Source organism: Medicago truncatula, chromosome 6 (assembly GCF_003473485.1).
Source record: "Medicago truncatula cultivar Jemalong A17 chromosome 6, MtrunA17r5.0-ANR, whole genome shotgun sequence".
NCBI classification, from domain to species: domain Eukaryota; kingdom Viridiplantae; phylum Streptophyta; class Magnoliopsida; order Fabales; family Fabaceae; genus Medicago; species Medicago truncatula.
In genome coordinates, this window is record NC_053047.1 from 4,547,503 (window position 1) to 4,572,899 (window position 25,397).

The window sequence follows — 25,397 nt, forward strand, 5'->3', positions numbered from 1 at the left end:
CCGATGAGAATCTGTGTGCTAGAGGTTGCAATGTTGTTTCTTAGAGTAACTTGTGTGACAAGGCAATGAAAACTAGCCAACATTTTGTCTGGGATTATACATTTATGAAAAATTGTTAGGGCTGGCTTGCTTCTACTCATAATATTTCTATTGACACCAACTGCTTCTGGTGGTATTTTTAGAGATAGTAATATGTCCTTTGTAGCGTGTTTTTTTCAAAATTTAAACATATCTACTACTTTTCATGCAGAGGTCATTGGGGCTATGCATTGCAATAGAGATAGATTTAAAAAAAAAAGGGTTTGACCTCTCTTTGGTTGGAAAAAGACTCTCAATTGGTTACTATGGATTTCAAGAATCCTAGTCAAAAACAAGTGGTTTATCTGTGTTGAATTAACTAAAAATATGTGATTCATTATTTCTCATATCTTCATAAAAGACAATTGTTGTGCACAAAAAAATTGCTTATTTGGGCTTGAACATAATAGTTTGGGTTAAATATGTTTTTGGTCCCTATAAATATATCAACTTTTCGTTTTAGTCCCTCTAAAATTTTCCTTCAACTTTTAGTCCCTATAAAATTTTGAATCACTACTTTTGGTCCCTATTTTAAATTAAATTTTTGTATTTTTTAATGAAATTGTACAGAAATGTGTAGAATATTGTAAAAACATTTCCCAAAAAAAATTAGAACTTTTCAAGTAAACATAAATTAAATATGAATTTTTAACCATAAAAAATATAAAAATCATATTAAATTCATGTTTATTAAAAAATTCTAATTTTTTTTGGGAGAGATTCTGATAATATTATAAATTTTTCTGGAAAATTTGATTCAAAAATATGAATTCTACATATGAGTTTATTTTAAAAGAGGGACCAAAAGTGAAGATGGAAAATTTTGTAGGGACTAAAAGTTGAAGGAAAATTTTAGAGGGACTAAAACGAAAAGTTTGTATATTTATAGGGACCAAAAACATATTTAACCCTAATAGTTTTACTAGAATTTGACCCGGGCAACGCACGGAATCCTTGCCTGCATTTTTTTTTTCAAGTGGGGCACATGCATTTACGACTTTGGTAAAATTTGGCGAAACAGCCCACTCGTGACTACTGGAAAAGGTGTGCATTATTTGATTTGATTCAATGCCAACTTGAAGAGTCCATGCCCGTGACATTATTGTATATATTTCCCATTCTTTTCTATGTCACGTTTAGTGGTAGAATTATCACTATTTTTAGTGAAATTTTCACGTGTATAATCTTCATGCATGGGTATCTCCGACTTGACATATGTACATTCACATTAGTAGCTATAGAGAACAAAAGTAGAGAAATTACAAGTTGTGAAAAAACAAAATTCTAGCCAATACTAGGGAAAAAGTTTTGCCTCTTATGGGTAAATCAAGGTTTAGACTAGATAAGGGTAGACGAATATTTTCATACATAGTTGTAGTACATGAAAGAACCACTTACATGACGCAACCCAAGACCAATTTGAATATAGTATTGCACACTTTATATTATTAATGGGAAATATTTAAAACAATAAAAAAAATGTAAAGCTAGTTTTTTTTTTTAATATAAGGTAAAGATATAGGCTGAGTTGCCCCTTTGTGACTATTAAAGACTTGACTTCATAGAGAGGCTAGTAAATTGTAATATCATTTTTCAAGCTCATCGTTGTTAGATAATACTTCATTGCATGTTTTGCATGACTGTCCATTGGCAACGGTGATTTGGATGTATATGTTTGACATCGAGATTAGGAACGTTTTCTTTCCTTGTTCTTGGACTCAGTTGCTTAGGCTCAATATAGAGAACGAATATTTCACATCGAGATTAGGATCGTTGTCTTTCCATGTAATTAGGCGGAGGGGGACAAGAGACCAGGTGGTTTTTCATACATGAACTTGGAAAAAGTGATTAAGAAGGTTTTGCTTAAACAAAATCAAACCTAAGTGACTTTTTTTATGCAATGTATTATTATGTTGATCCATTGATCTTTTCCTATTGAATTTAAGGGATGATGTTAATGTAGTGTATAGCAAGTATATTGATACTAATACGATCGAGTTCATTATGATAGAAGTGAACATATCTTGTGCAAGAATTCTTAAACTAAAATAGTGGTTCTTGCTAATATTAAATGGATTGAATTCGACAATTATATATGGCATGTATTTAAATATTTATTAGTTGAATTTTACAGCTTTGAATAAAACTAATAGTTATATTAACACAACTTTTTTTTCCTGGAATTCACTTGATCAATAACTGAAGTACAAATTTTAAGTTTTTCTCTATTTTCTATCTAAATGTAATAGAATAAATCATTTAAAACTAAGATAAGGAAGTATTTTCACTAGAAACCTTTGCATATATGGCTCTTTTATGTCAGTTCTATATATATATATATATATATATATATTTTCTAGCACCGTAAAAAAATGTCCTCAATATTGAGCACATCCATGATCATATATAGGTTGAGATCCTTTAAGAGAAATTAGATTGTTTGTGATCACAATTTTATCAACTCGTACAGTTAGCAACAATTTGGAGTTGTTCGATTAAGATTGAACGACTCTAATTCTATGTTTGATTTTAAAATGGATTCACAAATATAGCTTAAAATAAGAGTCGGCCAATATTTGATCAAATTGCTCCGAGCTACCGATTGAATTAACCGTGAACGCGTGGAAATTGGGCTTGCATACAATTCACATGTATGGTCCAATAGAAAACTGAAAATAATATCAACATGAAAAATATGTAATTTTGCAACTAAGAACAATTGTGAACATTTAATAAAAAAAAGTGTAAACAAAATCAATTCACAAATGTTTTTTTTTTCTTTTTTTTTTACAATCTCAAACTTAATTTAATAAATCTAAATTAGATATAGTGGTCAAATTTAAGCTAATAGACTAATCAAACGAAAGGAAATTCACAAGTGCCGACAAATTGTTGTGGAAAATGAAAATACACAGAACCACAAGAATATTCATGCATAGTGCAAACAAATTCTTGATGAAAAATTGTGTACGTAACTTTTATATTCCAATTATTTGCATGTTGCTCTACAAACCCTAAATACCACATAAATACGTAGATACCAGAAACTTTTGAAAATTAGGATGAGACCAACAAAAGCCACACAAAAAGTAATAAATTAAATACATAATTTAACATACTTTTGAAATGGGTATTAGGGTAAAAGTATCCTAAGAATATTGGTGTTTAATATTAGGGATGTAAAGTGAGCCGACCAGTCCCGTTAAGGTTGTCCCATCTAGGCCCACTTAAAATGGAACAAGGTGAACCTAGTCGAATTAGATGGTCGAGTTCAAAATTTCTCCTCATCCTGTTTAATGACGGACTGACGAGTTGGCGGGTAGATCCGTCAAACAAAAACACTTTTTTTAATGTATTATTTTACAACTTATTTGTTAAAAAAAAATGTTGCTTTTATCATAAAAATATAAAAAGAATAGGCATCAAATAAATTGTTGGGAAAAACAAGATAATTAACAAAATCCTGAATTCAACATCATAATTAATAACATAATAAGGTAAATCAACCAAATTAAAATAAATCTACAACATAAAATAAATCCAAGAATAAATAATTGTTATTATTCATTATAGTTAACTGCCTACAATAAAACAAGAAGGTAATTGACATTGACCTTTCTTTTAGAAATATTTCTATACAAGATAATGATCAAGGGAATAATAATAAATCAATAAAACAACTCGAGAAGCCACCGATACATGGAGAGATACATTGTGATTTATGAGTTACGGATGAGGAAAAATAGAGGCAAGTATTGTATCAAACAAAATGCTACTATGTTTTGTCCTATACAATTATGCAACTCAAATAATAATTGATTATTGCATACCTGAAATAGTAAAAAATTGAAAACAAGTTAAGTGGGTTGGCCTGGCCCGCTTTGTGCCCACCTCGGTTTTTTTAATGAGTTAGGCGAGGCAAACCAACTATAAGAAACGAGTTCAAAACTTCAATTCAGTCCGTTAAAAATTGCGGACTAAACAGGCTAGATCGATAGGTTGGATCCGTTTTACCACCCCTACTTAGAAATAGTAATCGTCATAAATGTGGCTTCCCGCGTTAGTTAGTTACCTAGTTCTCTTTCTCTATAAATAGTTGTTCAAATGATGTAAATAAGGTCATATACTTGCATTTTGAAGCGTACTCATGAATTTAAAACGGATTTTAGTTCTCAGGATCTGCCTTTACATTTTGTGATCAAACTTTTATGTTTCTTTGCAATTTATGTTCAAGCAATTTAATTCCAAGTCCTTTAAACTTTCAAGCATTTCTATTTCAAATCATTTACTTTTTAGCAAACTATACATTTTGTACAATCTATGTTATGTCATTTTAAAGTTCCCTCTGATGTCATTTTATTTTCAGTAATTTGTAAGATTGTCTTTAATTTTTCGCAAATTGTATTTTCGTCTCAGTATCTCTGTTGGTTCTTAAAAAATACGTAAACTCTCACCAATAATTATTCGAGTCAAGAACTTTATTAATCCACGCACACGCACTCACACACGCAAGGTCTCACAAGTTACCAATTAGCTTGGCTAAGATCCAATGATTACATAGATTAAACATTCATTTATGGTCGGTTTGACATGCTTCACCGTTAACCAAAACCGTCCTAAACAATGATATATGTATACATATAGTTAGCAAAATAAATAAAAATAGAATTAATCATGTATATAATTTTAAGCTTTGAATATTTTCTTTAGATATAATAGCACAAGTTAAGTCTCAATATAGTTCATCTCTATCACCAAAAAGTTTAACCTTTGTCGATGAATGAACTAACCAAAGTTCAACTAATCACAAGTTAATCTCACTGTAGCTCATTTGGTTCAGAAAAGATGTAGAACGTTTGTCGACCAATGAGCTAACCACAATTCAATTGTTCATACGTTAAGCTTCATTGTAGTTTGTCCGATTCAAAAGAGATCAAACCTTTGTCGACCAATGAAGTTTAAATACTTAATTAATGTGGTTTGATTTAATATAAACAATTGTAATAATTTTTAATATAAAAATACATTTATCATGTAAAATTGTACCATTAATATATAATATACTTCTTTAAAATGAATACTACAAAATCATTTCCCATTCCCCATTTAGTCTCTTGACTCTATGCATTTCCCAACTTATACGTTTTCCCAATCTTTAATTATTTGGTTCCTATCAAGTCAAGACAAACTTATATTGTGCATTATTTGTCTGTTCTTGGCAACTTTAATTGTTATCATCTGCATAAAAAAATATCACTTATTTAGCCCCCAAATGACCGGCTTCTCAACACCAAGTAAAGTCTACAGCAGCATGCATGAACCTATATTCACGATAAGTGTGATTGTTACATATTCTGGATTTCCACCAAGTCCCGAATTAAAGAGAATGAGACTGTTTTGTAAGCAACCATTAAGATAAAAACCATGGTCTAGAAATATAAGCGCCTTTTAAATTGTTAAATGTATTCAATTATTAGGCTGATGCTTTCAACTTAGTACACACCAATGTTATAGAATTTGGTCACAATATTACGTCATATCGGTCTTTGTTCTCCTCTCATTTTGCAAACTTTAGGATGAAGTTTACTCGACCAACGAATATATATATATATATATATATATATATATATATATATATATATATATATTATTTTTTTTACTTTTTTTTTATTTATTTTTTGTCTTAAATGAAGTGGTAAACCACTGAACTCACACAACTGTGAGGTCCCAGGTTCGAACCCGGGTCATGATGTCTGGCCTGCAATTTCAGCATTTTCTAGTTAAGCTAGAACTTCTAGACTTGTTACTCTTATATTTAATGAAATGCTATAAACATTTTTGACTTAAAAAAAAAAAATTCAATTAATCAGTTCATAATGATGGAACTCATCATCAGCAAGAGTTCCTAAATTTAAGTTGTGATTCTGGCAAATCTTAAATGGTTTAAGTATATGCAATTGATTAATTATATGTCAAGCATAAAAAATTTCATAGAGTTAAATTTTGCAACTTCAATCTATACTCATTTTTTTTAATTGTTTTACTACTCATTCTGTACTTTAATAAGTGATCATTTTGTAAAAAATTATTGTTTTAAAATAACTTATCCATTTTACTTTTTAATGCAATATTAATTACTTTTTTTCAATTCAATTTATTTCCAATTTATTATATTTATGCTAATGGAAAATGCACCAATACTTAACAAAAGCACTTAAAATCATTTTCTCTATCCTTCATTTATACATTTAATAAATGTGAAATGAGCAAATGACTAAGTGAATTTTTTTTTTGGTTACAAATGACTAAGTGAATTTAGGACCGAGGGAGTATTATTTTTGGGGAAAAAAACCAGAATCATTTCTGTTAAATGTGATGAATCTGTTATACCTTTTCTAATAATTGAGTTGAATGATATAAAATTATATTTTGAATATGTAGAGTAGAGTGCAGCTGCAGCATATATATATTTTGGATGGATAAGTCTTGATGATATCAGATAGTGTTTCGTTGTGCGGCTTGCATGAGCTCAAGAATAAAACTTATGGTGGAGGTCCACAATCATATATTTATTGATTTAGTGACCTTGCACTAATATTTGTCCAATTAAATTAAATAGTCTTTATAATCGTGGAAAGGTTATCGAAAGCTGCCATGCATGCAAAATTTTAGTTTAAGAAGGGATCTGGATCTTCTGCTGTAACTGCTTTATGCAGTATAGATCTCGACCATAAAAAAGTGATTCATTGGTTCAGTTTTATTTGATAAATTTTCACACAGTTTAATTTTAACCATTCGTTTTTAATCGGACAAATCAATTCTCACCCCCACAAACTAAAATGTACACTATGTTGTTTGCTATTATCTTTTTTAATTAAAAAAAAATTATTCTAGTTTTCTCATAGAGTATATCAAAAAGTGGTGGCTTCACTAGTATGCATCAATTATTGTGTTAAGTTGGAATTTTTTCATTTTAAAAGAAAAATATCTCAGACTTTGTAAGCTTCCTTGTCTTTTCCTCTATTATCTTTTTCCACAAATCCAAGAAACATTGGCAATATTGCTATTAAAGGTTAAAACCATTGGCTTATCCCTGTACACAACATTCAAACACAAACTCAGAAATGAGTGATTCAAAACCACATGCAGTGTTAATTCCATATCCAGTTCAAGGCCATATCAATCCATTAATCAAACTAGCAAAACTTCTTCACCTTAGAGGCTTTCACATAACATTCGTCAACACCGAATACAATCACAAACGCTTGCTCAAATCAAGAGGTCCAAATGCCTTTGTTGGTTTCACTGATTTTACCTTTGAGGCTATACCAGATGGTCTACCTTCAAACGAAGGCGATGGTGATGGTGATGTTAGTCAAGACATATATGCTCTTTGTGAATCAATCAGAAAGAACTTCCTACAACCTTTTCGCGAACTTATTTCTAGACTTAATGACTCTGCCACTTCTGGTCTTGTCCCTCCGGTTACGTGCATAATTGCTGATAATAGCATGTCTTTTACCATACAAGCTGGTGAAGAACTTTCAATCCCTGTTGTTTTCTTTAGTCCAGCCAATGCATGTACATTTTGGACTGGTTTTCACTTACTTACATTGTTTGATAAAGGTGTCATACCACTAAAAGGTAACGATCATTTAATCTTCTTTCTTTCTTCATAGGTGTAGTGTAGTTAAAGTGTTCATATGACATGTATTAGGAATCTGGAGATTTTATTTCAAGCTAACAACTTTTGTAAATTTGACATGCAGATGAGAGTTATCTGACAAACGGATATTTGGATACTAAAGTGGACTGTATTCAAGGATTGCAGAACTTTCGACTGAAGGATCTTCCCGGCTATATAAGGATTACAGATCCAAATGATTGCATAGTACAATTTACAATTGAAGCAGCAGGAAGGGCTCACAGAGCCTCTGCTTTTATTTTTAATACTTCTAATGAACTTGAAAAGGATGTAATGAATGTTCTCTCCTCGACGTTCCCTAATATTTGTGCTATTGGTCCTTTATCTTCACTTTTAAGTCAAAGTCCACAAAATCACTTGGCAAGTTTAAGTACCAATCTTTGGAAAGAAGATACCAAGTGTCTTGATTGGCTTGAATCCAAGGAACCGAAGTCCGTTGTTTATGTGAATTTTGGGAGCATGACCGTTATGACTGCAGAAAAACTATTAGAGTTTGCTTGGGGTTTGGCGAATAGCAAGCAACCCTTTTTGTGGATCATTAGGCCTGATCTTGTCATTGGCGGCTCAGTTGTTTTGTCATCAGAGTTTGTGAATGAAATTTCAGATAGAGGCCTAATCGCGAGCTGGTGTCCTCAAGAGCAAGTATTAAACCACCCTTCAATTGGCGGATTCTTGACTCATTGTGGATGGAACTCAACCACTGAAAGCATATGTGCTGGAGTGCCAATGTTGTGTTGGCCATTTTTCGCGGATCAGCCAGCAAACTGCAGATATATATGCAATGAATGGGAAATTGGGATGGAAATTGACACCAATGTGAAGAGAGATGAGGTAGAGAAGCTGGTCAATGAATTGATGGTGGGAGAGAAAGGAAAGAAAATGAGGCAAAAGGCAATTGAGTTGAAGAAGAAGGCAGAGGAGGACACGAGACCAGGAGGTTGTTCATATATGAACTTGGACAAAGTGATCAATGAGGTGCTGCTGAAACAAAATCAAACTTAAAAAAAAAAAAATTATGCAAAGAGTTTCTTATTGAATTTAAGTGATGATGTAAATGAACTGATCTTCAGCAAGAGATGGTAAACTTAAAATAACGATTCTTGCTTATCTTGAATGGTTTGAATATATGCACATTGGATAATTATATAGCAGGTATATTAACCCTACATCTTTAAATTTGTTAAGTTGGGGGAAGTAAGAGTCCTTTCACAGTATCTTGAATTCCATTATCATTTGAATGATTCATTTTGTCAAAAAATAATTTTTCCTATGTATTCCAGTTCAAATCAACATTCTCCAATAGCACATAATACTTATAGTTTTGTTAAGGACAAGTAATTTGTTGAGATTAATAGGCATGCTTTGACGGTGTAAAACTTTTATATACCAATCAAATCACGCTAAATGTTATTTTTAGAGATATTTGAAGAACTAACCGACAAAATTGACATAATTATGCGACTTTTTTTTAAGAAATAATGATGTGATTGGTGTAAACATGTTTCTCATTGAGTCCACTAACGAATACCTCCTTCTCATTTTTTTAAAAATTCTCAGGTAATCTTTCGATTATTCTCCGTTTCTCTTCCTTTGTTGTTGTTGTTGTGGTTTAGGGTTTATGGAACGACTTTTAGTTTTGATTTAGGTTTCTGTCGTTACTGTTAGTAGAAAGTGCAGGTTAGCATGTACGTGAACCCAGTTCGTGAATTTCTGGCATGATGTTGTGTGGTAGATTTGGAACTCCCGCAATGATTTGATCTTTGCTCGAGAAACAACCAAACTCTTTTCAAATATTTATACTATATTTGTCATTCAAACAAAAAAAAAATCACGAATTCTTAGTTTAGGTAAGGATGGTTAGAGTATTTGGGATGTAGTTTGTGTCGATTTTGTAACCAAAACACATTAGATACAAAGTGGTTACAAGAAATTAGATCTAAGAGCTCACATGAACAATCACTAATATCCCCGCATAGAGAACCTTGGAGAAAACAAGAGAGAATTTTTTTTTTTATCCTTAATCTAACGAATCTCACTAATCAAGGTGTTCAGAAAGTGTTTCCCAATTCAAGAATCTCACCCAAAAACACTTGCCCTTAGCAGTTAAGTTCTTTCCTTTTGTTTGACAAGATTACACAAAAAAATAAAGAATGCTTAAATAAGGTCAAAAACCCAATCCAAAATCGCCTCACAATTTTGCACATCGTGGTGCAATCCAACCAAGTAGAAAGAGCCATTGCACCAAACTTCACGATCATCGGGGCACAATTTTGACACTAAAAAAACTTGGAAATTTTGAGTCATACCAAGAAATCTCAAACTATATCTAAAAAATACATGCATGGCATTCCAACCATTCAGTGGAAGATATCATCAAACAGTATATGATTGTGGATATTCACCCTCATAATTTTCAATTTTTACTTGAATTGCAAGTATAATATATATTTCTCATATCAAAGATTCTGGTTTTACAGAGGAAAACATTTTCAAATTGATTAAGCAACAAAGACCACTCATTATTTTGTCATATATAGTCTATTGGTTATTATTTACCCATGTCTGAATCCGGCAAATTTTGGATATCGCCAAAATATCAGCCCCTCCAAGAATTTGGACACATAATAAAGAACAGAATTTTTTTGTCTTTCAACAAGGACTATAGATTCTCTCCAAAGTCACAATTACATAAAAGCCAAATTTTCCAATCAAGAGTGTGGATGTATTTTAATACTTTATTATGGGCCATAATTTTTGGGTATATGAGGTATCAGCTCGGGACAAAAGGTATTTCATAAAATGGTTATTATTGTCACTTTAGAATGAAGACTCAATTCGGTCCTTCACAAAAAATTTGTGGGCCAATTTAGTCTCTAACAAAAAATAAACCCAAAATAGTCCTTCTATTTTAATATTGACGAGAAATTAGAACGTAACTCTTTGTATTAGAGTAACTAATTTGTCCGTTGTATGAAAATCCCAAGGAATAATTTGGATTTATTTTTTGTGAGGGATTAAATTGGTCAGCGAGAAATTGTGAGGGACTGAATTGGAGCTTCACTCTTAATAGTAATTCCTTATTTTCCTTAACAAGAAAATTCATTTTCAATATCCAATGTGCTTTGAGAAATGTTTAAGAACCGGGGATCTCTGGTGCAGAAAGTTTCACTGGTTCGATCTCTGATCCCAGCTTTTAAACATTGCTTGGTATGTTACAGAGCTTTTTTCCTTCTTGGAATTCATTCAATGAATAAAAGAATTACAAATGTTATGCTATCCTCTATTTTCTCTCTAAATTCAATAGATTAAATCATTTAAAAGAAAGACAAGGAAGGATCTTCACTATATATGAGTTAAACATATATATGATATTCTTACCTTTATAAATCTGTTATCAATTAGAAAAATTTAATTTTAATTTAATTTAATACTAATACACAGAGAAAAAAGATTTTAATATAGTACAAACTAATTAAATGAATTAGTTTATGTTAGCTTTGTATCACATAAATCTGGTATCAAGTAATTGTGGAAGGAGCCTTGTTCCAAACTTCAATTATATGAAGTTTCATCCTAATCAGGCTGTAGAAAAAATATTTGAAGCTTCACATAATGTTAATTGATGACACACTGCCATAACAATATTTTTGTTAAAGCACGCACATTGCGCAGTTGAAGAAAACACAGGACAGGCCCGCCTCATGTGCATCCCACAGAAGCACCGGCGCATCGCGCAGGGTGTTCAAGTTTGGGACTGTGCATCGCACACAACACTCCCTGAATTGGGTGATTTTGCTTTCTCTATTTACAAAGCTGAGAAGCTTTATTTTCAGGAAGTCAAGGTTGAAGATTGAACTAAGAAACAAGATTGAAGCAACTTTGTTATCAATTTATTCATGAGTGATTTCTTTAAATTAGGATGGTAGATAAACTTTTGTGATCAGCTTGAACCATGTAATCGTTGATTACTCTTTTATGCAATTGCAATCTAAGATAAACTCTGAATATGAACTTAGAAATTTATTACTTTGATTGACGATTTGGTACACTTACCAATAATCCACCAATAAACCCAAATTAAATATTGAAACAATACATAGTTAAAAATACAGTACATCAAAGCATAGTAATGGCCTAAAAATTTCGATACGACCTCCTGGCTTAATTTTGTTTAAGCAACACATCCTTAATAACTTTGTTCAAGTTCATGTATGAACAACCACCTGGTCTAGTGTTCTCCTCTGCCTTCTTCTTCAACTCCATGGCCTTTTGCTTCATTTTCTTTCCTTTATCTCCGGCTATCACTTCATTGATCAGCTTTGCCAACTCCTCTCTCTTCACATTCGTATCGATTTCCATACCAATCTCCCATTCATTACAAATAAATCTACAGTCTGTTGGCTGGTCGGCAAAAAATGGCCAACACAACATTGGCACTCCAGCGCATATACTTTCAGTGGTTGAATTCCATCCGCAATGAGTCAAGAATCCTCCGATTGAAGGGTGGTTCAACACTTTGTCTTGTGGACACCAACTTGCTATTAGGCCTCTATCTGCAATTTCATTTGTAAACTCAGATGAGAAAATCACTGAGCCACCAATGACAAGATCAGGCCTTATGATCCACAAAAATGATTTCTTGCAATTGGCCAAACCCCAAGCAAATTCCAGTAATTGCTCGGGTGTCATAACTGTAATGCTGCCGAAATTCACATAAACAACTGATCCCGGCTCCTTGGATTCAAGCCAATCAAGACACTCTGTATCTTCTTTCCAAAGGTTGGAATCTAAAGAGTCCAATTGATGAATTTGTGGAGTTTGTTTTAATAATGAAGGTAAAGGGCCAATCGGATAAATAGAAGGAATTGTGGAGGAGAGAGCATTTATTACATCACTCTCAAGTTCATTGAAAGTATTCAAAAGAATAGTAGTGTCTTTGTTAACTCGATCTGCAACTTCTATAAAGAATTCTAACATAATATCATTTGGATTTGTTGTCCTGATAAAGTCAACGATGTCCTTCAACCGAAAGTTTTTCAAACCGGGAATCCAATCTACTTTAGTTTCCAAACATCCATTTGTTAGATAACTCTCATCTGCATATCATAAGGACGAAAGTTAATAGCTTGAAGGTTCATACACACAGATATATAAGGTGTTACACATTTAATAAAAGTTATTTGTTGAAGAATAAATTTTATTTTTGAACTTTTTAAATTTTATTTTTTTTGAAGGAAACTTTTTAAATAATTTGACAGTTGGATTGTTATTAACTGGATTAACTAATCTGTGAGTTATAAACTCCGGTAAGAGTTTGACCTTGTAAATTCAGGTAGTTGAAATACTTTTGTAAACAATTGTAAAATTATGATCGGTAATAATTTTCCCCTTTACTAAATTTTAAAAAATAAAATGGAATAACATTATGTCAAGACTATAACTCTTGGAGTAATTTAATTTGTATATATATATATATATATATAGAGAGAGAGAGAATAAACTTAGTACCTTTGAATGGTATGATACCTCTTTCTACAAAGGAACGAAAGTGCATAACATTCAATAAAGAACATGCACTTGATGAAAAATAGAGAACATTTGGGAGTTCAAATTCTTCAGCAGCTTGTATAGTAAAGCTCATACAACAATCAGAAACTAAGCAAGTAACTGGTGGAACATTGGTAGAGTGGTTAAGTCTTGTAAGAAGTTCACAATAGGGTTTAAGGAAGTTCTTTCTTACTGATTGACAAAGAGTTGGTACATCTTGACTAACATCACCATCACCTTCCATTGGTGTTAAACCATCTGGAATGCTCTCAAAGTTAAAGTCCGTGAAACCATCAAAAGCCTTTGGACCTCTTGATTTGAGCAAGCGTTTGTGATTGTATTCGGTGTTAACAAAGGTTATGTGAAAGCCTCTAAGGTGAAGAAGCTTTGCTAGTTTGAACAATGGATTGATATGGCCTTGAACTGGATATGGAATCATCACAACATGTGGTTTTCTGTTTGCAAAGTTTCCCATTTTTGATAATTCTATCTTTTGATGTTATGTTTGCAAGTTATGAGGTTGAGAAACAAGTGATAAGCATGTGCTTTAATAGAAGAAAAAAAAGGACAACGCTATAAAATTGGAAAATACAAAAGAAATCCAAACAAATAAAATCTGGGAGGTTGAGATTCTATTAAAAGGAAATAAGTACCATGCAACTCTATTATTATTAATTTTGCAATGAAAATGAAATGAAGTCGTGACATACAAATAAGGACAATGAATACGACACTTACACGGACACGTCCATACCAATAATTATAATTACCTGTATCTGTGTCTGACATCAACATATATCTAACACTGAACACATTTTTTATCAGAAGTGTCGGTGTTACAACATTACGATGTATTTCCCTAGATAAATGCTAGTGAGTTGGTAGTACATTTAGGTTTTAGAGTTAAATTTTTTAACCTTTACTTTACTCATCAAGCGACCTACCGGTTAAGAGTTATTTATAATGGTGTTGAATACGTTGGTTAGTCTTTGGTTTATTTCACTTACCAACTGAATATGGCATTGACTTTCAGTTGTCAGAAAAAGTTAGTGTCCATATTTTACATTACCCAACAAAAAAAAATATCAAACAAAAGCATTCAGTTGTCTGGTACGGTATAGTTAATATGTCATCAAATTATTAATGCCACATAAATGGACATCTGTATTTTATAGTGGAAGTGGACCACCATCATATGCCCTAGCTCCAGTACGATCACATGCAACCTTCAGAAGAGAGATGGGTATACATTTTTGGAGGTTGATAATATAAGTTAGTAAAATTAGAAGGTAGTTTAAAACTTCAAATTGTTACATGAATTTGTAAGAGTGTGTGAACTTGATCAGATTTAGTCCCTTCAAAGGGCGGGCCCACATCAGGGTAAGGGTGTTCAACTAAACCCCTCAATTTTTAAATTTACACTTATGACATGTTTGGAGACTAACAAAACCAAGGTGAAAAGGTACCGTTGGCTTAAAGCTACAGTAGCTAGCTTCTCATACCTCGGTGACCAGGGCCGGTCCTAGACATAGGTCTGGGGTGTGATGGCCTAGGTTCCGTGCCTATAGAGGCCTAAATTTTTATTTTTTTTTATAGTTGATTTGTGTATGATAAGACTTGTTTTTGACAACTCAAAAAAATTTCCTTTTCGCAACTCCAACATGGCGCTTTCTTTTTCACACCTCCAATATTTTATTAGGAATTGAGAAATAAAATCTAAAATGTGGAAGAAAATAAAATTGGGAAAATCAAATTAATTAAGAGTGTTAAAATCATAAGATTTTGGTGTCCCAAATAAAATTGAGTTTGTCGGAAATATATAAATGTTGTGATAATGATGCAAAGATGAAGAATGGAGTGGAGAGTTTGATTAAGGCACTACAAAGTGGAGTATTTGTTTCATATGGTTTTATGGTAAGATATTTTGCTTGCTATTAATATGGTTAGCAAAAAGTTGCAATCTAAGCCTATGTGTATTGATGCTATCATTTTGTTTGATATGGTTTTTTTTGTATGATATTTTGCTTGCTATTAATATAGTTAGCAAAAAGTTGCAATCTAAGTCTATGTGCATTTAGGCTGCCATAAAACAATTAGAATTTATGTTATCATATTTTAAAAGCTATTGAAAGGTTGGTTTTACAAAAAAATATGGATCTTGAAAAGCTATTTAATCACGCTTCATTGCAGTTGAATTTTCACAACTTCATGCATTCAAAACATTGGTAGTCGTTAAAATAAGATCAGACGATTCAAATTGAAGTATAAAATTTTAAATTATAAAATATAAATAACTTTAATTTTCTTTGAATTTTTTGATCAAGTTCAGACGTTCATCGATGTCTTGAACGTGTTATTATTTTGGAAAATCCAATTTCGTAGTTTAGGCTCTGATACAAAGCTAATGATGATTGGTATTACATAGCAGCACGTAGTCATATGATAGATAGTGTTATAAGGGATAAGATCAAATGATACTATGATGTTAAAATTTGTTTGACATCAAATCTCATCCATTCATTATATTTAATCCAAAGGTTAAAAGTCATCCCCAAAATAATTCTCCTATGCCAATTTCTTCCTCTATCATCTAATTAAAAAAAATAAAAACATTTATGATCATAAGACATATTTTTCCTCTCATTTTTTATTCCTTATTTTTTATTATTTCTACTATTTATAATAGTAATAAGACGTTTTTCCTTTTTACATAACACATCTTTTATTTATTAAAGTTAACCCGAATACTAATTGTTACCCTAGATTTAACCTAACCTTTTTACTATATTACCCCTATATTTAAATAACCCTATTTAATTTAATCAAAATAAAAGCAACAGATCACTCCTAAATCGCTCCTATTATTTTGAAGAAAACAAATCGCTTTCAGATAATCTTTATTTCAACACTTTAACTCTTATTCCTTAAAGTTAACCCGAACGCAAATTTTTGTCATAGATTTAACCTAGCTTCTTTGCTTAATTTTACTATATTACCCTATTTAATTAACCCTATTTAATTTAATCAAAATATTAATTGTTATGGAAATCAAAATAAACAAATCGCTTCTAATTTTTCTCCTTAATTTTACTAAACAAATACTCTTATTCTTATGGGATTAGTCCTCATCTCTCCTATTTGATATGCAATAGTTGCAAACTGCCTACTCATCAAATCGGTATCAATTCATACCAGAGATATGAGATGGGAGAAGCCTGGCCACATTACCAGAGCTATTCACATTTTGAGATGGGAAAAGTCTGGCCATGGTTGGCTTAAATGTACTGTGGTTGCCGGCTATCATGCGATGGAAGGAGCTATAAGATTGAGCTTCTGTGTAAGGGATAGTAATGGTAAGTAATGTGTATGTTTCTGCCACTATTAAGATATGCCGGCTACTATAAATCATAGCTTTTAATCCAACAAATCAAGAATCAATATGTGATTTATCTTTGCATACCTACATTCAAAATAGATGAGACAAGCTAAAGATATACAGCAACACAGATAGATGAAATGTGTAGATCATAACTGTTATCAGTATATATGTAAATGAATTTCATACAATTATATGTATCATTATTTCTATTGAACTAAAATGACATAATAAGTTACATTTATATGGCTTAGATTTTAAATATAACTAGCACCTCACACTATGCATCATTATTTTTTTGACAATAAAATAAATTCAAGAGAAGATGACACAACCACATTTCCTGGCCACTTTAATTTTAGTATTGTTTAAGCATGACCTCCTTAATAACTTTGTCCAAGTTGTTGTATGAACAACCACCAGGGCTGGTCGTCTCATCTGCCTTCTCCTTCAACTCCATGGCCTTTTGTCTCATCTTCTTTCCTTTATCTCCCGACATCAATTCATTGATCAGATTCGACACCTCCTCTCTTTTCACATTAGTATTGATTTCGATTCCAATCTCCCATGAATTGCAGATATATCTACAGTTTGTTGGCTGATCAGCGAAAAATGGCCAACACAGCATTGAAACTCCAGCACATATGCTTTCGGTGGTTGAATTCCATCCACAATGAGTCAAGAATCCACCAATTGCAGGGTGGTTAAGTACTTCCTCTTGTGGACACCAACCTGCGATTAGGCCTCTACCTGAAATTTCATTCTCAAACTCAGATGACAAAATAAACGAGCCGCCCATGACAAGGTCAGGCCTAATGATCCACAAAAAGGGTTTCTTGCTATCAGCCAAACCCCAAGCAAACTCTAATAGTTGATCTCGAGTCATCACTGTAATGCTGCCAAAATTCACGTAAACAAGAGTCAGGTTCCTTGGATTCAAGCCACTCAAGACACTTGATATCTTCTTTCCAAAGATTGGAACCTAGAGATGCCAAGTGATTATGTGGAGTTTGATTTAATAATGAAGGTAAAGGTCCAACGGTATACAAAGATGGGAACATTGAATAGAGCGCATTCATCGCATCAGTCTCAAGTTCATTATAAGTATTAAAAATAATAGCAGAGGATTTGTGAAATCGTTCTGCCGCTTCAATGAGAAATTCTACCATGACATCATTTGGCTCTGTAATCCTTATAAAGTCAGGCAAATCCTTTAACCGAAAGTTCTTCAATCCAGGAACACAGTCTACTTCGGTGTCCAGATATCCATTTGTCAGATAGCTCTTATCTGCTTGGCATAATTGCAAAATTAAACAGCTTAGGGCTTCATATAAATATATATTTTTACTATTCATCTTAATAACTCATTGTAAACATCAGATTTTATCAATCCAACCGTCAAATTAAAAATTCTTATTGAGTATATCAACTCAACAAGTTTTCATAAAATTTTAAACAATTTGATACTTTGTTAGATAACTTCAAATGAACATTAATTAGCATTTTGAAAATATAAGTAAATGTTTACTATCATATTATACGTAACTTTTTGCCTCCTCATAAAATGATCACTAATTGTTACCTTTGAGTGGTATTAGACCTTTCTCAAACAGTGTATGAAAGTGTAAAACAGACAAGAAGGTACTTGCACTAGCTGGGGAGAAGAAAACAATTGGGAGTGCATGCTCTTCAGCAGCTTGTATTGTAAATGACATGTAACAATCGGAAACTAAGCAAGTAACTGGTGGAACAAGACCAGCAGTGGCAGAGTCATGAAGTTTTGCAAGAAGTTCACAAAAGGGATGATAGAAATTCTTCCTTATTGAATCAGAAAGAGAGGGTATGTCTTGACTAACATCACCATCACCTTCCATTGGTGTTAAACCATCTGGAATGGTCTCAAAGTTAAAGTCCGTGAAACCATCAAAGGCCTTTGGACCTCTTGATTTGAGCAAGCGTTTGTGATTGTATTCGGTGTTGACAAAGGTTATGTGAAAGCCTTTAAGGTAAAGAAGCTTTGCTAGTTTGAACAATGGATTGATATGACCTTGAACTGGATATGCAATCAACACAGCATGTGGCTTTTTATTATTATTAGCAAAATAACTCATCTTTGATGAAACTTGTTATGTGTATAATAATAACGAAGTTTTTATATATGCGTTTGAAAAACAAGGGAAAGAAGGATGTGCATTTATAGAGATTGATTGAAGAAGAAAAATGGTAACTCAATTACTAATTTTGGCCTCAATAATATGATACATTGATATTGCTTTACACCATAAAATTTTCTAGTAATGTCGATGCTATCCATGAAAAAGATATGAAACAAAATGTACAATTATGTTTTGTGAAGGAAAATTAACAAGGCATGGTATTAGGGTACAATATCACAAGGACACAATGTATTAGTATTAGTTTCATTCCTTATCCATACCAGAACTAAGTTGTCAAATATTTTTGGTATACCAAATATAGTTTTTGGTAAATCAAGTTATCCCCGCCTGCAACTCAACAGACTTATCCCTCGAGGTAACTGAGATACATTTAAGCGAACTCTGGACCAACAGAGATCGAACTAAGATGCCAACATGTTCCTGTCCCGCAAATTCGGCAAAATTTTACTTTTAGTTGAATACTTACATGTAATAATAACTGTGAAATTGTTAATGTTTTGGCCACACCTCAAGATATCCCTTTCAAAGAAATGAACCAAAATTGATTCTGACAATAACCAAACACCAAAACAATCTGGTCAAATCAAATTTGGTACATGATACCAAACAACTTGCAAGGTTGTTAATGTTAACTCTCCTTCCCCAACTCCATTCCCTATCAAGGGATGGTAGTAACCAAATTCCAAAAAGTGAGAGTGACATTTGCAAGGTTTAGAAATCAATGTGCTACAATAGACCTACATTATGCAAATGTCCTTTGTTAATTCTCAATTTTTTAAATAAAATTTATTTCTATCTATATGTAGTTTATAAACTTCAAGGTTATATTAACTATTTTTTGTGTTCACTAGGTGTTAGATTTTTTTTTTTTTAGAGTTTCATTAGGTGTTAGATTAGTGGTAAGAGTTTGACATTGTAATTTCAATGGACAAACTTTAAAACTCATATATTCAAATACTTATAAAATGGTCAATATTTTCTATTCTAACTCAGGAATTGTTAATGTTTTGACCACACCTCAATTTCAATGTTGCTATGAGCCTATAACATAAATTTCAATGCTTTTTCACAATAGCCCTTTTAAAAGAAATATAAAACTGAAACATTTTTTGTAGATTAAGAAGAATGAAGATAAAGCAAAGTTTATTCTGACTAGTCACAGTCTAGGTAAAGTATTCAAGTATGGTCAAGCATCTATTTCTTGGAGCTGCAAGAAGGAGTTGCAGTAGCTTTATTCTTGTTTTAAGCTACGTGACTTGATACGCTGCTGCAGAAACTCAAGATTAAGAGTTGGAGATTAAATATATTTCCTAACTTCATAGAGAAGATTTTGAAGGTGTTCCTAGGTTTCCCAATGAGTTCAAGAACATCTTTTTAACCTCTTTGGGACATGTATTTATTTTTACATGGCAAGAGATTTCGAGAGTTTTGTTAGCTATTGGAATGCATTCGAGGGACGTTGGTATAGTATTTGGACTGAAACAGATTTTCGGATGGTTATATCTGCTTTCCACTCTATAAATGTTGTCTCTTGGAAGATTATAAATCATCGGCTAAACTGTTTGGATCAGTTTAAAAACACGAGTTTTACGATTTTCTACATTTCAAAGAAGGGAATGCACATGCTGACAGAATCACAAATCATGGTCTTTTATCTTGAATTTCATTTGGTGGAGCGAGCTCCCTGCCATTTTGTTTTTTTTCAGATTTAAATCATTGAATCCATAATTTTAAATATACTTATTCCTTGTAAGAATAATAATAATCCATTAGGTGACACTAGTTATTGACATGGAAAGCACTTCAACAGCATGAAATTTTGGACCTTCAGGTGCCATCAATTTCTTATGTACTGGTACATAATTTAAATTACAATGCAATATATTGCTTACAATTTGAAGATTACTAACACCTCTCAATAAATTCATCATTGCGCACGACAATAAACCAAATCAAGAGGGGATTGATGAATACACAACCACATTTTAATCTAATATTGTTTAAGCAAGACATCATTAATCAGTTTATCCATATTCATGTATGAACAACCACCGGGACTAATGTTCTCCTCTGCCTTCTTCTTCAACTCCATGGCCTTTTGCCTCATCTTCTTTCCGTTATCTCCTGCCATCAATGCATTGATCAGTTTCTCTACCCCCTCCCTCTTCACATTAGCATCGATTTCCATTCCAATCTCCCATTCATTGCAAATATATCTACAATTTGTTGGCTGATCAGCAAAATTTGGCCAACACAGCATTGGAACTCCAGCGCATATGCTTTCAATGGTTGAGTTCCATCCACAATGAGTTAAGAATCCACCAATTGAAGGATGGTTCAGTACTTTCTCTTGCGGACACCAGCTTGCGATTAGGCCTCTATCTGAAATTTCATTCTCAAACTCGGATGACGAAATAAATGAGCCACCAATCACAAGATCAGGCCTAATGATCCACAAAAAGGGTTTCTTGCTATCAGCCAAACCCCAAGCAAACTCTAACAGTTTCTGTGGAGTCATAACTATAACGCTGCCAAAGTTCACATAAACAACAGACTTTGGTTCCTTGAATTCAAGCCATTCAAGACAATTGGTGTCTTCTTTCCAAAGATTGGAACCTAAAGATATCAACTGGTTTTGTGGACTTCGATTCAAAAGAGAATGCAAAGGTCCAATGGTATATACAGAAAGGAACGTAGAATAGAGCGCATTCATTACATCACCCTCAAGTTCATCGTAAGTGTTGAAAACAATAGCCGATGCTCTGTGAAATCTATCTGCCGCTTCAATGAGAAATTCTACCATGACATCATTAGGATTTGTTGTCCTTATAAAGTTAAGAAGGTCCTTCAGCCGAAAGTTCTGCAATCCGGGAATACAATCTAGTTTGGTGTCTAAATATCCATTTGTCAAATAAGTCTCATCTGCTTTTCATAATTACACAAGTCAATATCTTGAAACTTGATATAAGTATAGAGAGATAGAGAGGATAGATCAATTTATTGCAAGAGTTACTCTACTTAATAGCTTATTATAAACTTTTTATTTTTTCAATCCAACTATCAAATTAAAAGATCTTTTTGTGTATATCCCACTGAACATATTTTCATAAAATTTTAAAATTATTTGACACTTTATGAAATAACTTCAAATGAACATATAATAAGTTTTTAAGGTGATTAACTCTATTCAGAATTACTCCTAGAGTGTGTATAAGAATATATGAGAAAGAATGAACATAAATTGTTACCTTTGAGTGGTATTAGACCTTTTTCAAACAGTGTACGAAAGTGCAAAATAGACAAGAAAGAACATGCACTAGAAGTAGAAAAGAGAGCAATTGGGAGTGCATGTTCTTCAGCAGCTTGTATGGTAAATGACATTAAACAATCTGAAACTAAGCAAGTAACTGGTGCAACAAGACCAGCAGTGGCTGAGTCATGAAGTTTAGCAAGAAGTTCACCAAAGGGCTGAAGGAAGTTCTTTCTTATTGATTGGGAAAGAGATGGTATGTCTTGAGTAACATCGCCATCACCTTCTAGTGGTGTTAAACCATCTGGTATGGTCTCAAAGGTAAAATCATCGAAACCATCAAAGGCATTTTCACCTCTTGATTTGAGCAAACGTTTGTGATTGTATTCAGTGTTGACAAAGGTTATGTGAAAGCCTCTAAGGTGAAGTAATTTTGCTAGTATCAACAATGGATTGATATGGCCTTGAAGTGGAAATGGAATCAACACAGCATGTGGCTTGATTCTCTTTGCAAAGTTACTCATCCCTGGTTTATTTTTTGTTATGCACTGTTAAAGTGAAGTGAATATGTATTTGCTTAAATAGAGAGAGAAGGAAAATTTCAACCTATGATATGTGAGTGAACTCCTTAGGAAAGAGAACAATACTTCTAAATCTATTTATTTAATTTAAAACGGAACCACAAAACCGTATTCCGACACGTCATCCGTCATACGCTATCTCATTCAAACTTCACCATGTCACTCAATATTTGATGTGGCCGCTTATAACTCACTAGCATTCATTCGAAACACACACTCAATCATATTCTCTTAACCCATAAACTTAATCATCAAACACGCAGCCTAACTTTTTGGTTTCTATTTGGATACATTATGGATTGAGGAATATATTACTACATAAGTTATTATACTTTACCATCATAACTGTTGACTACCAAATTTTCATACACTTCCTTTTTAATTTATTAAATCAGATCCTCAAAACCATACTCCAACACGTCATCCGCCGTACGCTATCTCATTCAAATTTCACCACGTCGACACTCAATATCTAATGTCACAGATTATAACTCACTTGCATTCATTCGAAACACTCACTCATCAACCTTCTCTTAACCGATAAACTTAATCATAAACACGCCACCTAACTTTCCGGTTCATATATTTGGATACATTAGATTAATGAATATATTACTATATATGTTATTATACTTTACCCAAGATTAATGCAATAAACGCAAAGAAACACAAATAGATAAAAATAGTAACTCATGCTATTAATTTTTGGGCTCATATTATAATGACATATTCGGTATTGCTTGTTCTATCTTAACCAATTAATGTAGAATGAAGTTTGGCAGTTGTGTATTATCCCATAAGAATATATGAAACAAAATGGACAGTGTCACATGGACCACTAAACTGACCACCAGCAATAGGATCAGTTTCAGAAAGTGTCAGTTTTTTAAATAGAAAATAAATTGAAAGAAATTTATTTTGTTTGGACTAGAAAATAAATTGGTAGGAAAAATCAAAAAAGTAATGTGTAAAGAAAGAAGTGTGAGAGAAGAGAAAGTGCAAATTTGGTGAATTTTTAATTTTTTGTATGGATGGAACAAATTGAAATTAATTTTTTTTTTTAACCCTCTCGCTTTTTAGGAAGAGGATCTCTCGTAATCTGTGTTTTGTTAAGGAGGTAAATAAAGTTTGACTAAAGATTGTTCCAACTATGATTGATTTGAAGACGGATTTAAATTTTCTCTTTTTAGTTGGATAAAAAATGTGAAAAAAAGTTGTATAATGTTCTTTTTAATTTTAATAAAAATGAGAAGAGACTATATTTGCAGTAAAATGCAGTCTCAATTTGCGTCTCATATTGTGGTCGATGACCTTTTTTTAAAACCTCAATTTCACATAACCTGTAGAAGACTTGAACCTGTTTCATAAATGTTGCCGTAAACCTTATAATCTTACTAAAACTAACCCAATGAAACAAATTAAAGAGGAGAAAGATTAGTGAAAGTAGCACAGTACAAAATAGCATAAAATTGATTTTTTTTTTATGTAAACTCGGTTTCATGTCTAAGGGCCGACTAGTAGGAGTCCAATTGAAGACAAAGCAAAACTTTGGATGGAATGGCCCAACATAGGAATCATTGACCTCTGAAGAAGAGGAACACATTTCAAGGTCTCAAGTTTTTACCACCCGATCACACTAGTAGGAGTACTTAATTATAAAAAAAAAACAAACACAATTCAATCTAATATTGGTTAAGCAACACCTCTTTAATCACATTGTCTAAATTCATGTATGCAAGTAAACTCTCATTTTGCATTAATTATAATTAATAAAAACTCCCATTCTCACAAAAAAATAAAAAATAATAATAAAAACTCCCTAGATGTTAATTTCATTAGTCAGCTACGTCCAAAATGATAAATAGACAAATATGTTAGCAAGGGACAAAAACAAACATGAGTTTATCCCTTTTAATACCATCAAAATGTATATGCACAAATTTAATGTTTAAATAACTTTTCTTGTGCATTGGTCAAGAAGGTTGTTGTGGATTCGGACAAAATCACACCAATGAATAATAAAGATGTGTGGAGTAAAAGGAAGTGGTAATCAATAGATAAAATGTCTCCAAACAAAAACAGACCTAAATCTAAGTGTAGAGCAACACCACAAGCATAATCAAAGCAATAAAGATAAGCAATGAAAGAAAGGAACAAACACATCAAAGATTGTTGACTCAGTTCAGTCCAATATGACCTAATCTAGGGAAGAGAGCAGCTCTCCAATCCACTAAGATGAAAGTGTTACAAAATAGTTACAAGAAATTAACTTATAAGCTTACAAAAGAACAAGACCTAATTTCTACCTATTTTGTGTCACCCAAACTCTCAAATGAATCCTAAGAGAAAACACAAAAGGAAGCTTTTGATCCTTCCAATGGTGAAATCTCACTACCCAATGTGTTTAAAATGTTTCCCAACCCTCAAGAGTGAAGGTGAAAAACACAAGAAGGGGGGGGGTTGAATTGTGTTTTCTTTTTCTCTTAAAAAAAAGGATTCTTCTTCTGATAAAACTTCAGAAGCAGTTTGATTGCTTCTGATGAAATGATCAGAGTCAGATTGCAGCGGAAAAGAACAGAGCAGAGAAAAGAAAGTCAAAGACACAGGCAGTTATCCTGGTTCCTTCCACAACACGGAAGTAGTCCAGTCCCCCTTGCACTTCCAAGGAGATTTCACTATAATC

The 25,397-nt window shown here is 32.5% G+C and overlaps 3 protein-coding genes and 1 pseudogene across 3 annotated transcripts; 1 reads left to right on the plus strand and 3 right to left on the minus strand.

Moving 5' to 3' along the window:
- The first annotated feature begins 7,047 nt into the window (after positions 1-7,047).
- Positions 7,048-9,073, plus strand: LOC11414485 (7-deoxyloganetin glucosyltransferase). Its single transcript, XM_003618615.4, has 2 exons — positions 7,048-7,722; positions 7,848-9,073. Exons 1-2 carry the CDS (start codon positions 7,203-7,205, stop codon positions 8,783-8,785), a joined length of 1,458 nt encoding a protein of 485 aa, XP_003618663.1. The 5' UTR covers positions 7,048-7,202; the 3' UTR covers positions 8,786-9,073.
- Positions 9,074-11,778: 2,705 nt separating this feature from the next.
- LOC11408822 (7-deoxyloganetin glucosyltransferase) lies at positions 11,779-13,942 on the minus strand. The gene is made up of 2 exons (XM_003618617.4): positions 13,292-13,942; positions 11,779-12,879 (listed from the first exon to the last, which is right to left on the minus strand). The coding sequence occupies exons 1-2, from the start codon at positions 13,803-13,805 to the stop codon at positions 11,945-11,947; spliced, it is 1,449 nt and encodes a 482-aa protein (XP_003618665.1). The 5' UTR covers positions 13,806-13,942; the 3' UTR covers positions 11,779-11,944.
- A 3,004-nt stretch (positions 13,943-16,946) lies between these two features.
- LOC11407693 (7-deoxyloganetin glucosyltransferase-like) lies at positions 16,947-18,844 on the minus strand (annotated as a pseudogene).
- A 1,825-nt stretch (positions 18,845-20,669) lies between these two features.
- On the minus strand, positions 20,670-22,752 carry LOC11413941 (7-deoxyloganetin glucosyltransferase). The gene is made up of 2 exons (XM_003618619.3): positions 22,132-22,752; positions 20,670-21,805 (listed from the first exon to the last, which is right to left on the minus strand). The coding sequence occupies exons 1-2, from the start codon at positions 22,655-22,657 to the stop codon at positions 20,874-20,876; spliced, it is 1,458 nt and encodes a 485-aa protein (XP_003618667.1). The 5' UTR covers positions 22,658-22,752; the 3' UTR covers positions 20,670-20,873.
- Between the last annotated feature and the right edge of the window lie 2,645 nt (positions 22,753-25,397).

Bases quoted from the DNA above. Each gene is read 5' to 3' on its own strand.
- LOC11413941 (XM_003618619.3), bottom strand. From the start codon at position 22,657: ATGAGTAACTTTGCAAAGAGAATCAAGCCACATGCTGTGTTGATTCCA. The intron at 21,806-22,131 runs GTAACAATTTAT...TATGAAAAGCAG, and splicing joins AGGTCTAATACCACTCAAAG to ATGAGACTTATTTGACAAAT.
- LOC11408822 (XM_003618617.4), bottom strand. From the start codon at position 13,805: ATGGGAAACTTTGCAAACAGAAAACCACATGTTGTGATGATTCCATAT. The intron at 12,880-13,291 runs GTACTAAGTTTA...TATGATATGCAG, and splicing joins AGGTATCATACCATTCAAAG to ATGAGAGTTATCTAACAAAT.
- LOC11414485 (XM_003618615.4), top strand. From the start codon at position 7,203: ATGAGTGATTCAAAACCACATGCAGTGTTAATTCCATATCCAGTTCAA. The intron at 7,723-7,847 runs GTAACGATCATT...TTTGACATGCAG, and splicing joins AGGTGTCATACCACTAAAAG to ATGAGAGTTATCTGACAAAC.